We start from the raw sequence: 11,696 nt of genomic DNA, 5'->3' as shown, positions 1-11,696 counted from the left end.
CCTATTCTAGGCCTCTCCCCAGCTCCAGCCCACAGGTTCAGCCTCTTTGTTTTTTGAATCAGTGTTTCGCTCTTGCCCAGGCTGGAGTGCAGTGGCACTATCTCGGCTCACTGCAGCCTCCACCTCCCGAGTTCAAGCGATTCTCCTGCTTCGGCCTCCCTAGTAGCTGGGATTACAGGCATTCACCACCACGCCTGGCTAATTTTATATTTTTAGTAGAGACGGGGTCTCTCCATGTTGGTTAGGCTGGTCTTAAACTCCCAACCTCAGGTGATCCACCGGCATCAGCCTCCCAAAGTGCTGGGGTTACAGGCATGAGCCACTGCCCCTGGCCAGGTTCAGCTTCTTGGCACTGAAAACACTTCTAGGGGAAGGGGAAGCAAGAGTCCACCTCAGAGCTTCTGCTTGGCCTTTGCTCGCACTGGACCTGCCCCAGCTGGGTCGGGGTTGCTGGGCCTGCAGGGCTCTGGCCCTGGAATTACGAAGCACCAGGGAGAGCCCTTTCCTGCTCCCAGCACACAAACCTTCTCACATCAGCCCTCAGTTTCCAGGATTTCAGCCCCTAGTCTGCCTGGGCCAGGATAGGAGGAGGAGGAGCAGAGGGTGGTGCTTCAGGCCCCAGGAAAGATTTTGTGACCTTGGATTTGTCATTTGGCTTCCCTGAGGCTGTGTTTCCTCGTCTGAAAAAGTGGAGTGGTAATTGCAGTTTTTCAGGTCAACTGTAAGGTTGAAACAAGATATTGATGGTGACAGGGCCTGTCACAGTGGGAGGCATCAGTGATGGCTTCCTTTTCCACTGTGAAACCCTGGACCAGCTGGTCAGTCATGCAGGGCAGCCCTCAGTAGCAAGGGAGGAGATGCCTGTGTGTTAAGGCTGCTTCCTGAGCCCAAAGAAGGGGCCAACCCAGCTCCAAGGACCAGGTTAGAAGTGGACTTGAGCAGAGGAGAGCAGAGGAAAGGCCAGGAGAGGGTGAGAGCTGGGATCGACACCCAGCCCTTGCCAAGCGGCCACCGAGAGAGCAGCCTTGTGTTCTCTGCTCTGCAAACATGCAAGCCCCAGGGCAGAGGAAGGGTTGTCGGGAGAGGACCCCAGCTTCTCTTTGGCGGGGTGCTCCAGGTCGAGGGGCTGTGGAGGGGCAGTTTGGGCCATGGGGCTGGGCTGGAGGGCACTGAGCTTAGAGGAAGTCCCCAGCAGGCTGAAGCCAGTGTGTGAAGAAAACAGAAGAGGGCTGGGGGACAGCTGGATGGGAGGTCTGGGAACCACAGCGGGGCTAAGGGCCAGTGAGTGCAGAGGGGACTGGAGGAGGCCAGGTGAATCATGAGAATGTGGACCTGGAGAGAGCGGCTGAGCTGGGGAGCAGGAGTCTGGGCTCTGGAACAGCTCCAGCTGCTCCGGGCAGCCATGTTGTCCCTCTGGGCTGGGGCCCAGGAGCCCCTCAGCCTGGTCCCAGCAGCCCGGAAGCCCTGGAGCTGAGCAGGGGGACCAATCCATGGGGCACAGGCGCTCATGCACGTGCAGGGTCTGGCTCCACCATGCCAGCTCGGCCTGCAGGGCCTGGATCTCCTTCCGCAGGGTGAGGTTGTCCTTCTCCAGAAACTCGTGCTGCTGCAGAGAAGTAGATGGGCGAGGAGGGAACTCAGCCAGTGTCAGGGGCCCTGTAAGAGCCTTGGCCCCTTCCAAGGTCCTCGACTTCAGGAGAAAGATGCCACCAGCATCAGAATAGCCAAGTGCCTGGCCAGCCCTTCATAACCATCCACCGCGTATCCCCCATCCCACCCCGAGGGGGCTCAGATCTGCCTGCTCTCATCCCATCGCTGGTGCCCTGAGCTGGTGCCATTTCTCACCTGGGATCTCCATGGGCTGCCAACGCGTGTGCCCCCCAAACCACCCATTCTTTTGCCCGCAGGAGTCATTTGGCGACCATGTCATTAATTGCAGGTTAAAGCCCTTTAGAGGCTCCCATCAAATTCACTGTTGTAGGATTCCAGGCCTGTGTGGTGGCCGCAGCTCAGACTTCTGGTCTTCTCTCTCCCGCCTTCTTTCTTGCTTCCCTCCCTTCCTGACCGTCACATGAACTCTGCTTCTCTGCCACATTTCCTGTTTCCTCTGCCTGGACACCCTTCCACCGCCCTCCCCCCTGCAAATCCCAACAGGGCCTTCCCGTGGCAACTTGATGTCATATTGTCCTAGACTGCTTACTAACACTGCCAGACCTTTAGAGGGCCCAGAACTCACTCCGACGAGCACTGTGGGAAGATTCAGGGGCTTGTTTTACAGGTTGACAGCACGAGTGTGTTCGATTCTGCACCCCTGAATCAGTGTTTATTAAGCTCTATTCTGCTGAACGCCAGTTCTGAGAACCTCTGAGACACTATAAATATGCAGCTCTAAATAACCATTAACAATAATGATAAAAATGCAGAAAGAATTTTATGTCTGCATCTCATAGGGCTGAATAAATTGAACGACTTCCTTCAGTCCCCCCACCCCCTTTTCTGGACACTTTGAAAGAAGAAGTTCCAAGGGTGTTTTGCTTAGAAGTGTGGTTTTGGCCCTGGACTCAAAGTTCTAACAGGCCTGAAAGCCACCAGCGGCCCCACTCCCAGACTCTGTCTCTGCAGGTGGAGTGATGAACATTTCTAAAATGTATCATATGTCAGCCTTCGCCTAAATGCTGTAAAGGCTTCAACTCACCTCCAGGAGCTGAGCCACTCACTCATTCATTTATTCATTCGTTTGCTACCTTCAGGAGAATCAAACATCACCACTCAAGGAGTGACAATTGCAATTTCGTTCCTTCCCTCTTCCCTTTTTTCCCAACAGGATCTAACACCATCTGACATCCTGACCACTGCAGGGATCCTTTGTTTGTTGGTCTGGCTTCCCCAGGAGAATAGGAGCCCTGTGGGTGGAGCTGGGGTGGGTTTTTGTCTATGTGTCCACAGCTCTATCTCCAGTGCTTAGAACAGTGCCTGGCACACAGGAGACACTCAACAGGCATTTCCAGAAGGAAGGAATAAATGAACGCATGGGTCTCCTCGGCACCATTCTGAGCACCAGTCCTCACTCTCACCAAGTCTACAGGGTGCTGCTCCCCACGCCTGTGCCAGAACTGTGTCATTTGTCCCCAAAGTGTTTTCTTAGCTTCATCCTCGGGGGAAACTCTCATTCATCCTTAAAGATCAGCTCATACTTCTTCTTCTTCTTCTTTTTTTTTTTTTTTGAGACAGAGTCTCTGTCACCCAGGCTGAAGTGCAGTGACACAATCTCAGCTCACTGCAACCTCCACCTCCCAGATTCAAGTAATTCTAATGCCCCAGCTACTGGGATTGGCTAATTAGCCACCATGTGCCGGTAATCCCACTACTGGCACTGGCTAATTAGCTACCACATGCTTCTAATCTCAGCTGCTGGGATTGGCTAATTAGCTATCATGTGTGACTAATTTTTGTATTTGTAGTAGGGAGAGGATTTTTAGTAGAGATGGGTGTCAGCCACCAAGTCCGGCTCATCTCCTCTTCAGACCACCCAATATGCCACTACCTGTGTGCTATAGACTCTATGTGTTTCCTCCAACATTTATATGTTGAAGCCATAACCCCCAGTGTGATTACGATTAGAGATAAGGCTCTTAGAAAGTAATTTAGATGAAATAAGGTCCTAGGATAGAGGATAGGGTTCTAATCTGATAGGATTGGTGGCTTTATAAGAAGAGGAAGGGAGGCTGGGAGCAGTGGCTGAAGCCTGTAATCCCAGCACTTTGGGAGGCTGAGGTGGGTGGATCAATTGAGTCCAGGAGTTCAAGACCAGCCTGGGCTACATGGAGGAACTCTGTCTCCACAAAAAATACAAAAATTAGCCAAGTGTAGTGGTGCATGCTTATAGTATCAGCTACTCGGGAGACTGATGTGGGAGGGTTGCTTGAGCCTGGGAAGCTGAAGTTGTAGTGAGTCAAGATCATGGACCACACTCTAGCCTGGACAACAGAGCAAGATCCTCTCAAAAAAAAAAAAAAAAAAAAAAAAAAAAAAAAAAAAAAAAAAAAAAAAAAAAACAAGGAAGGGGCCAGGCATGGTGGCTTGTGCCTGTAATCCCAGCACTTTGGGAGGTGGAGGTGGAAGGATTGCTTGAGCCCAGGAGTTCAAGACCAGCCTGGGCAACATAGCTAGACCCCCATCTGTATTTAAAAATAAAAATAAAAGAAATAATAAGTAAATAAACAATAAATGAATTTTAAAAATTAGAAAGGAGAAGGCCGGGTGCAGCAGCTCATGCCTGTGATCCCAGCACTTTGGAAGGCCAAGGCGGGCAGATCACTTGAGGCCAGGAGTTCAAAACCAGCCTGGCCAATGTGGTGAAACCCTGTCTCTACTAAAAATACAACAATTAGCCAGGCCTAGTGGTACATGCCTGTAATCCCAGTTACTCAGGAAGCTGAGGTAGGAGAATCACTTGAATCCGGAGGCAGAGGTTGCAGTGAGCTGAGATAGGGCCATTGCACTTCAGCCTGGGTGACAGCGTAAGACTCTGTCTCAATTAAAAAAAAAGAAAACAGGTTGAGCGGTGGCTCACGCCTGTAATCCCAGGAGTCTGGGAAGCCGAGGTGGGTGGACAAACTGAGGTCGGGAGTTTGAAACCAGCCTGACCAACATGGAGAAACCCCATCTCCACTAAATATACAATAATTAGCTGGGCATGGTGGCATATGCCTGTAATCCCAGCTACTCGGGAGGCGGAAGCAGAAGAATTGCTTAAACCCAGGAGGTGGAGGTTGTGGTGAGCCGAGATTGTGCCATTGCACTACAGGCTGGGCAACAAGAGCAAAACTCAACAAGAGTCAAAAACAAAACAACAACAACAACAAACACCAAAAAGGAGAGGAAGGGAAAGAGATCACCCTGTCCTCTCCCGTGCACTGAGAGACCATGAGCACACAGAGAGAAGGCAGCCACTTACGAGTCAGGAAGAGCACCCTCGCCTGAACTGAACTGGCTGGCACCTTGATCCTGGACTTCCCAGCCTCCAGAACTGGGAGAAATAAATGTCTGGTTTTTTAGCCAGCGTCTATGGTATTTTCAGAAGAACATGAAGCTCAGTAAAGGAAGTAACTTACAACTGGGACTGGAAGCCACACCCGTCTTGACCCTAAACCAGAGTTCTCTTGGTCACCTCCTGAACTCTGACCCCGAGGTGATTAATCACAGATCACCATGCAGGTCTCTGGGCCTCACTTGGCCTTATGAAGTGAGACCTGGCAGAGGAGGAATAATCCACTTTTTTTTTTTCTATAGACAGGGTCTCGATCTGTTGCCCAGGTTGGATGCAGTGGTGCAATCATGGCTCACTGCAGCCTTGAACTCCTGGGCTCAAGCAATCCTCCAGCCTCTGTCTCACAAAGTGCTAGGATTACAGGCGTGAGCCACTATGCCCAGCCTAGAATCTGTATTTTAATCAGTGCCTCAGCTGGCCATTGTGTTGGTGTCTCCCAATTTGCCTCCACTTCCTGTCTTCCTTCCCCTAGACTGTGGGCACCTTAAGGCAAGGCTGGGCTGAGGATAACCCTTTGTGTCCCTGAAGCCTGGTGTGTACCTAGCACATGGTGTGTACTCAACACCCAGACATTTCCAAATCTCAGCCACGGGACCCTTTCCTCATCCCAAACTCAGGTGACCTAGAAAAATACAGGAGTTTGGGGGGTATCTGCTCACAGGTGGGGTGAGAAGAGGTGGCTGGGCCAGTAAGTGGAGACAGAGACAAGGAAAGGGGTTGTCCGCACCTGGTGCAGGGCGTCTGCCTTGTCTGTGTGCTTCTGCCGGCTTCGCTGGGCCACTGCCCGGTTCTTCTGCTTCTTCTTCAGCTGCCTTTGATGCTCCTCAAAGTCCTGAAGGGCACGAGGCAGAGGACTTAGGGGGCCCAGACAGGCCTGGCGCCCTCCGTCCTGGCCCGCCATTCATAAGGCCAAGGGTTTCCCTTTGAGTCAAGTTCCTGAGGGTCTTTGTTCTCCCAGAAGCTCACTTGGCACCCACAACCCCCATAGCAGGCACTGCACACCCCGTTGAGGCAGGGAGGGAAAGCAGGGAGGATGGGAAGCCTGAGATTCAAACTCGGACAGAGCTGACTTCAAACCCCACATTCTCTCTCTCTCTCTCTCTTTTTTCTTTCTTTCTTTTTTTTTTTGAGACAGAGTCTTGCTTTGTTGCCCAGGCTGGAGTGCAGTGGTGTGATCTTGGCTCACTGCAACCTCTGCCTCCCAGGTTCAAGTGATTCTCCTGCCTCAGCCTCCCAAGTAGCTGGGACTACAGCCACGTGCCACCATGCCTGGCTAATTTTTGTATTTTTAGTAGAGATGGGGTTTCACCATGTTGGCCAGTCTGGTCTCAAACTCCTGACCTCAGGTGATTCACCAGTCTTGGCCTCCCAAAGTGCTGGGATTACAAGTGTGAGCCACCGTGCCCGGCCAAGCCCACATTCTTGAGCCTAGTCGCCCCATCCCTGCAATGGAAGCATGACAGCAGAGGGGGAAGGCCCATGCGGCAGGCAGCCCAGAGCGGCGTGGCATAAAGTTCAGCTGCCATTCTTCTCATTGCCATGATCTCCACACCAAGGTGTGGACTTTCCTAACTGTGAGCTCTGTGAAGGGAGATGTGGTTCCCTGTGCCCATGCCCAGCTGAAGCCCAAAGCAGATATTCATATACCCAACAAGCATGTATAAGCACCAACTATGTTCCAGGCACTAAGCTAGGGGGACATGATAGCAAAAAAAATATACGCAAATCCCTGCCCTCAAACTGCTCACATTCTAGTGAGGTGGTAGCCAAGAACGAATGAATGAATGAAGGGTTCATGCTGGCGGAAGAGTGGACTCAAAAGTTGACAGTTGTGACCACCCTGTACCCTGGGGTCAATGAAACTTAGACAGAATATTTTATACAAATGTCCAAAGCTCTGCAAAGTCAGAGCAAGAGGAACTGTTGGAGCGCTCACAGCCCAGCCCCCTCCCCCAGGTCTCTCTGGAGTGTATGTTCTGAGGGTAAGGACCTCAGCCAAGACCATGGCCGCCCTGGCTGCAGATTCTGAATGCTCCTAGGCTCCTGCCACAGCTGTACCCTGGCCATATGCTCCCTGGGGCCGTGTCCACAGCAGGCTCACTGTAGACACTGGGGCACCAAGAGACAGAGGCTGAGACAGGGCCCACGGTGAGTGAAAGGGGCTCCTGTGAGATGGGCAGAGCCTCCAAAGGAAACCATGGCACAGGGAATTTATTTTATTTTATTTTATTGAGACAGAGTCTCTCTCTGTCACCCAGGCTGGAGTGCAGTGGCATGATCTCAGCTCACTGCAACCTCCAGCTCCCAGGTTCAAGCGATTCTCTTGTCTCAGCCTCCTGAGTAGCTGGGATTACAGGCATGAGCCACCACGCCCAGCTAATTTTTGTATTTTTAGTAGAGATGGGGTTTCATGATGTTGGCCAGGATGGTCTCGATCTCCTGACCTCGTGATCCACCTGCCTCAGCCTTCCAAAGTGCTGGGGTTACAGGCGTGAGCCACTGCGCCCAGCCTATTTTATTTTCTTTTATTTTATTGAGACAGAATCTCTCTCTGTTGCCCAGGCTGGAGTGCAGTGGCACAATCTCAGCTCACTGTAACCTTCGCCTCCTGGGTTCAAGCAATTCTCTTGCCTCAGCCTCTCGAGTAGCTGAAACTACAGACGTGCCCTGCCACACCCGACTAATTTTTGTATTTTTAGTACAGATGGGGTTTCACCATGTTGGCCAGGATGGTCTTGAACTCCTGGCCTTATGTGATCCACCCGTCTTGGCCTCCCAAGGGGCTAGGATTACAGGCGTGAGCCACCGCGCCCAGCAGGCCTGGGTTATTTGGAGAAGGAAGGAAAGGCTCCTGTGAGGGTAGTGGGGGGGAATAGGTACGTTAGGAGAGGGCAAGTACATAGAGACCAAGTCCTAAACCAGAGGCTGGACCTGCAACGTGAGAGCTGGAAATGCCTCATTTCCAACCCCCTGGGGAGGAAAGTGAGACCCAGAGAAGGGCATGTCGAGCCCTCTGTCACACAGCTCAGAGTATAGAGCTGGGACTAGGCACTCCCGCCTGCAGCCCTCACTGCCTGGCACTGGGGATCCTTGGGTTGCTCCCCCATCTCCAATCCCCTGTACTCACTGTCCCGGTCAGCAGCTCGTTGCCCCCGCAGAGGTGCATGGCTTAGGCGGGGGAGCAGAGGCGTCGCTCAGCAGCTGTGACTTCCCAGTGCCCTCTGGAGGCCTGGGGAAGCGACAGCTCTTTAAATCCCCAGTCACCATTCCGCCCGCCCCCAGAGAACCAAGTTTCAGTTTCTCCTAAAGCCACCAGCTGCCCAGAATCCCTGGCTTAGGGCTGCTCACGTGGCTAGAATTTCCTAATATGAACTGGCCTTCCGGTTGGGCCCCTTCTCTGGAAAGAGAACAGTGGAGCGTGGAGAGGATGGAAAACCAAAGGCCAGGTGTGGGGAGGGTGTTCCAGAGGAGAAAGGCCAGGCAGCCAGGGACTGAGCTGAGAGGAGAAGCCAGTGAGGACTGAGGGCTCCTGTGAGGTAAGAGAGAGCCTCTGGGCTCTGGAATTTGGGGAACTCCAGATCACAGCCCACACTGGAGCTGTCCAGCTTTCAGAAAGTGACTCTCCTCTGAGCCTTAATTTTCTCATCTGTAAGGGTATGGGCTGGAGGATGGTACAACTACACACTCCCAGGCTCACGGCAGGAACTGAGCCAGATAATGCAACCACCCCCAAACCTTCTGAGACCACTATTGAAGCATATCTGCAAAAACAAGCAATGTGTTAGGAAGAACAGATGGATACATGAGTGTTTTCATACAACAGACCAAGTGGCAGTGGAAAGATTGATGTCCAGTGGTTAGGAGCCCAGCTTCCAAGCTGCATGACTTGGGTTCATAATTTCATCTGTGTTACTGTTTCCAAACCTGTAAAGTGGGGAAAAAAATAATTTTGTTAGGCTGGGTGCAGTGGTTTATGCCTGTAATCCAAGTACTCTGGGAGGCCCAGGCAGGAGGATCACTTGAGCTCAGGAGTTTGAGACCAGCCTGGGCAACACAGCAAGACCTTATCTCTAATAAAAATACAAAAAATTGGCGGGGCATGGTGGCACACACCTGTAGTCCCAGTTACTCAGGAGGCTGAGATGGGAGGATCATTCGAGCATAGGAGTTCAAGTCTACAGTGAGCTATGATCTCGCCACTGCACTCCAGCCTGGGCAATAGAGCAAGACCTTGTTTCAAAAAAATTAATTAATTAAAATTTTAAAGATAAAAATAAAGCAAAGCCTGAAGCCCCAGGCATATCTGCACGGTTGTTCTATCTCTAAGAGAGACCACACTTGGATGGGGCCTCTGGGGGCCAGAGGGGCCAGTAGCTCTTGGGATATTGTAAAGAAGGGCCAGTAATGTCCAAGAACAGCATGCATGCAGTATGTAGGGTCCTGCGGTCTAGTGACTACAGCATTTTGGGGTTGTACCTGAGACCTGAGGGCTCATGGCTGATATTGTGGGATCACAAGAATGGCAAACACTACAGATGTGATCTTCTGATAGGTGATGGTGGCTGGACGTTGTTTTAAAGAGTTCATGGATGCCTCTGAGCTTAGTAAAAAAGAGTACTGCAATTGATTAGCAATATCTGCCAAACCATGACCGATTAGTGACGTCTGTTATGAGCAGAGGTGTGGAAAGCAGCAGTCCCCTGCTATCCCTAGAACCAAGCATAAAACAAGTCTGGGTTTCAGAGTCAAAAGACGTGACTCTGAGTTCTGGAACTCCACTCACCGTTTATCACCTGGAGCCTCAGTGTTTTGGCGATCACAAAGAAATGATATCTATTTGACAGCTGTTTTGAAGATGGGAAGGAATTAGATGAGAAGAAAGCTCTTAGGATACTGTGAAATGCTTTGTGGCAAGGATTCCCCCTCCTGAGATTTGCGGTGTCATATTCTGGATTCTAGTATTACTAATGCAGGATCCTGATTTAAAATGCCTGGGTGGGCGGGATTGGGCATGACAGCTGGGCCTTGCCCTCCTTGCCTCTGAGGGGGGACTAGGGGCAGAGGCTGGAGTGGGATGCCCCATGCAGTGAGGCCATCCCTGTTTCTCTGAATTACTGTTTCCCAGAAACCAGGAAGGCTGGGGCATCTTGCCTGAGGCAGGCACCTGAGGAGCTCATTAACCCAGCCCATGAGCTCCCCTGGGAGGATCTGCAGGAGCCCTGTGTATCATGGGACTAAGAAGAAACACCTGTGTGTGTGCGTATGTGTGTGCACGGGAGAGTGTGTGTGTGTGTGTGTGCGCGCACAGGAGTGTGTGTGCATGTATGTGTGTGTGTGCACGGGAGTGTGTGTGTGCATGTATGTGTGTGTGTGCACGGGAGTGTGTGTGCATGTATGTGTGTGTGTGCACAGGAGTGTGTATGTGCATGTATGTGTGTGTGTGTGGAGGGGCTAGAGCCCGAGGGTCCCCTCTGCCCTGGACCCCCAGTCTTTCCCCTCTAGACCCTGGCTTCCAGCAGAGGTGACAGCCGGTACAGCTTTTTCCAGAACCCCACAGTCCTGGGAGAAAACCAAAGAAGGCAGCGTTTATGGCTCCCTGAGGAGGTGGCTGGGAGAGGGAGTGGCAGGGAGGCAGGGAGCGGGAGCGGGTAATGTTTAACCAGGAATGGCTATAGGAGACTCTTCCCAGAGGTGGACACCCTCCCTGGCTGGTGGGACCACCCAGTCTGACTCCCCCTTGGACGGTGTCTCAGTCAGCTCAGGCTGCTATAATGCAATACCAGAAACTGGGTGGCTTAATGACAGGCTTTTATTTCTCGCAGTTCTGAGGGCTAAGAAGTCCAAGAGCACAGTGCTGGCAGGTTTGGCTCCTGGCAAGGCCTCTTCCTGGCTGGAAGACGGTGGCACTCTTGCTGTGTTCTCACATGATCTCTCTGCCTTCTTATAAGGACACTCATCCCATTGTAGGGTCCCACCCTCACGACATCATCTAATCCTAATGACTTCCTGAAGGCCCCCCTCCAAATACCATCTTATTGAGAGTTGGCACTTCCTTGTGTGAGTTTTCGGAGGACACAAATTTTCAGTCCATAAAAGCGGGTGAGGAAACTAACGCCCAGACGGGCAGGTCGCCCCACAGGAGGGGTGAAGCTGGAGGGTGAACACGACCTCTCTCTCTTCCAGGCCTCAGTCCTGCTCCACAGCCTGCTTGGAAGGACCTGGTCCATTAGTAAGGAGCCAGCAGCCCCAGTGGGTGGAGGCCGGAGGCATCCCAAAGTGAGCTCCTGCATGGCAGGACAGGTTCTTTGAAGTATCCCCAGTGCTTCAGACACTGCCTTCACATAATAGATGCTCAATTAATGAATTAAAGTCCAGCAGGCAACTTGCCACCCAGGAACTTCATAACTTTCCTGAGAAAAGACATTTTTTGCTCATTCCCATAGGACCTGCCCTGGGTTCCTGGTGGGCTCTCCCCAGCCAACCTCATCATTTTACCAGTGAGGAAACTGAGGTAGCCAGGCGAGGTGGCTCACACCTGTAATCCCAGCTCTTTGGCAGGCTGAGGCGGGTGGATCACCTAAGGTCAGGAGTTCAAGACCAGCCTGACCAATATGGTAAAATCCCGTCTTTAAAAAAAAAATGAAAA

At 51.9% G+C, this 11,696-nt stretch overlaps 1 protein-coding gene across 2 annotated transcripts; it reads right to left on the bottom strand.

Annotated features, from left to right (window-relative positions):
- Window positions 1-265: 265 nt before the first annotated feature.
- On the bottom strand, window positions 266-8,427 carry BATF2 (basic leucine zipper ATF-like transcription factor 2). Of its 2 annotated transcripts, XM_017537150.2 has the most exons (3): window positions 8,178-8,427; window positions 5,778-5,882; window positions 266-1,606 (listed from the first exon to the last, which is right to left on the bottom strand). In XM_017537150.2, the coding sequence occupies exons 1-3, from the start codon at window positions 8,214-8,216 to the stop codon at window positions 923-925; spliced, it is 828 nt and encodes a 275-aa protein (XP_017392639.1). In that variant the 5' UTR covers window positions 8,217-8,427; the 3' UTR covers window positions 266-922. The 2 variants fall into 2 exon arrangements, with proteins under 2 accessions (XP_017392639.1, XP_017392640.1); XM_017537151.2 differs by lacking the exons at window positions 5,778-5,882; window positions 8,178-8,427 and adding an exon at window positions 1,846-1,997.
- Window positions 8,428-11,696: the final 3,269 nt, after the last annotated feature.

The sequence above is a fragment of the Cebus imitator genome, unplaced genomic scaffold (genome assembly GCF_001604975.1).
Source record: "Cebus imitator isolate Cc_AM_T3 unplaced genomic scaffold, Cebus_imitator-1.0 Scaffold102, whole genome shotgun sequence".
Classification (NCBI taxonomy): Eukaryota; Metazoa; Chordata; class Mammalia; order Primates; family Cebidae; genus Cebus; species Cebus imitator.
Note: the sequence above shows the minus strand (reverse complement) of the source record. Positions and strands in the feature narration are given on the sequence as shown.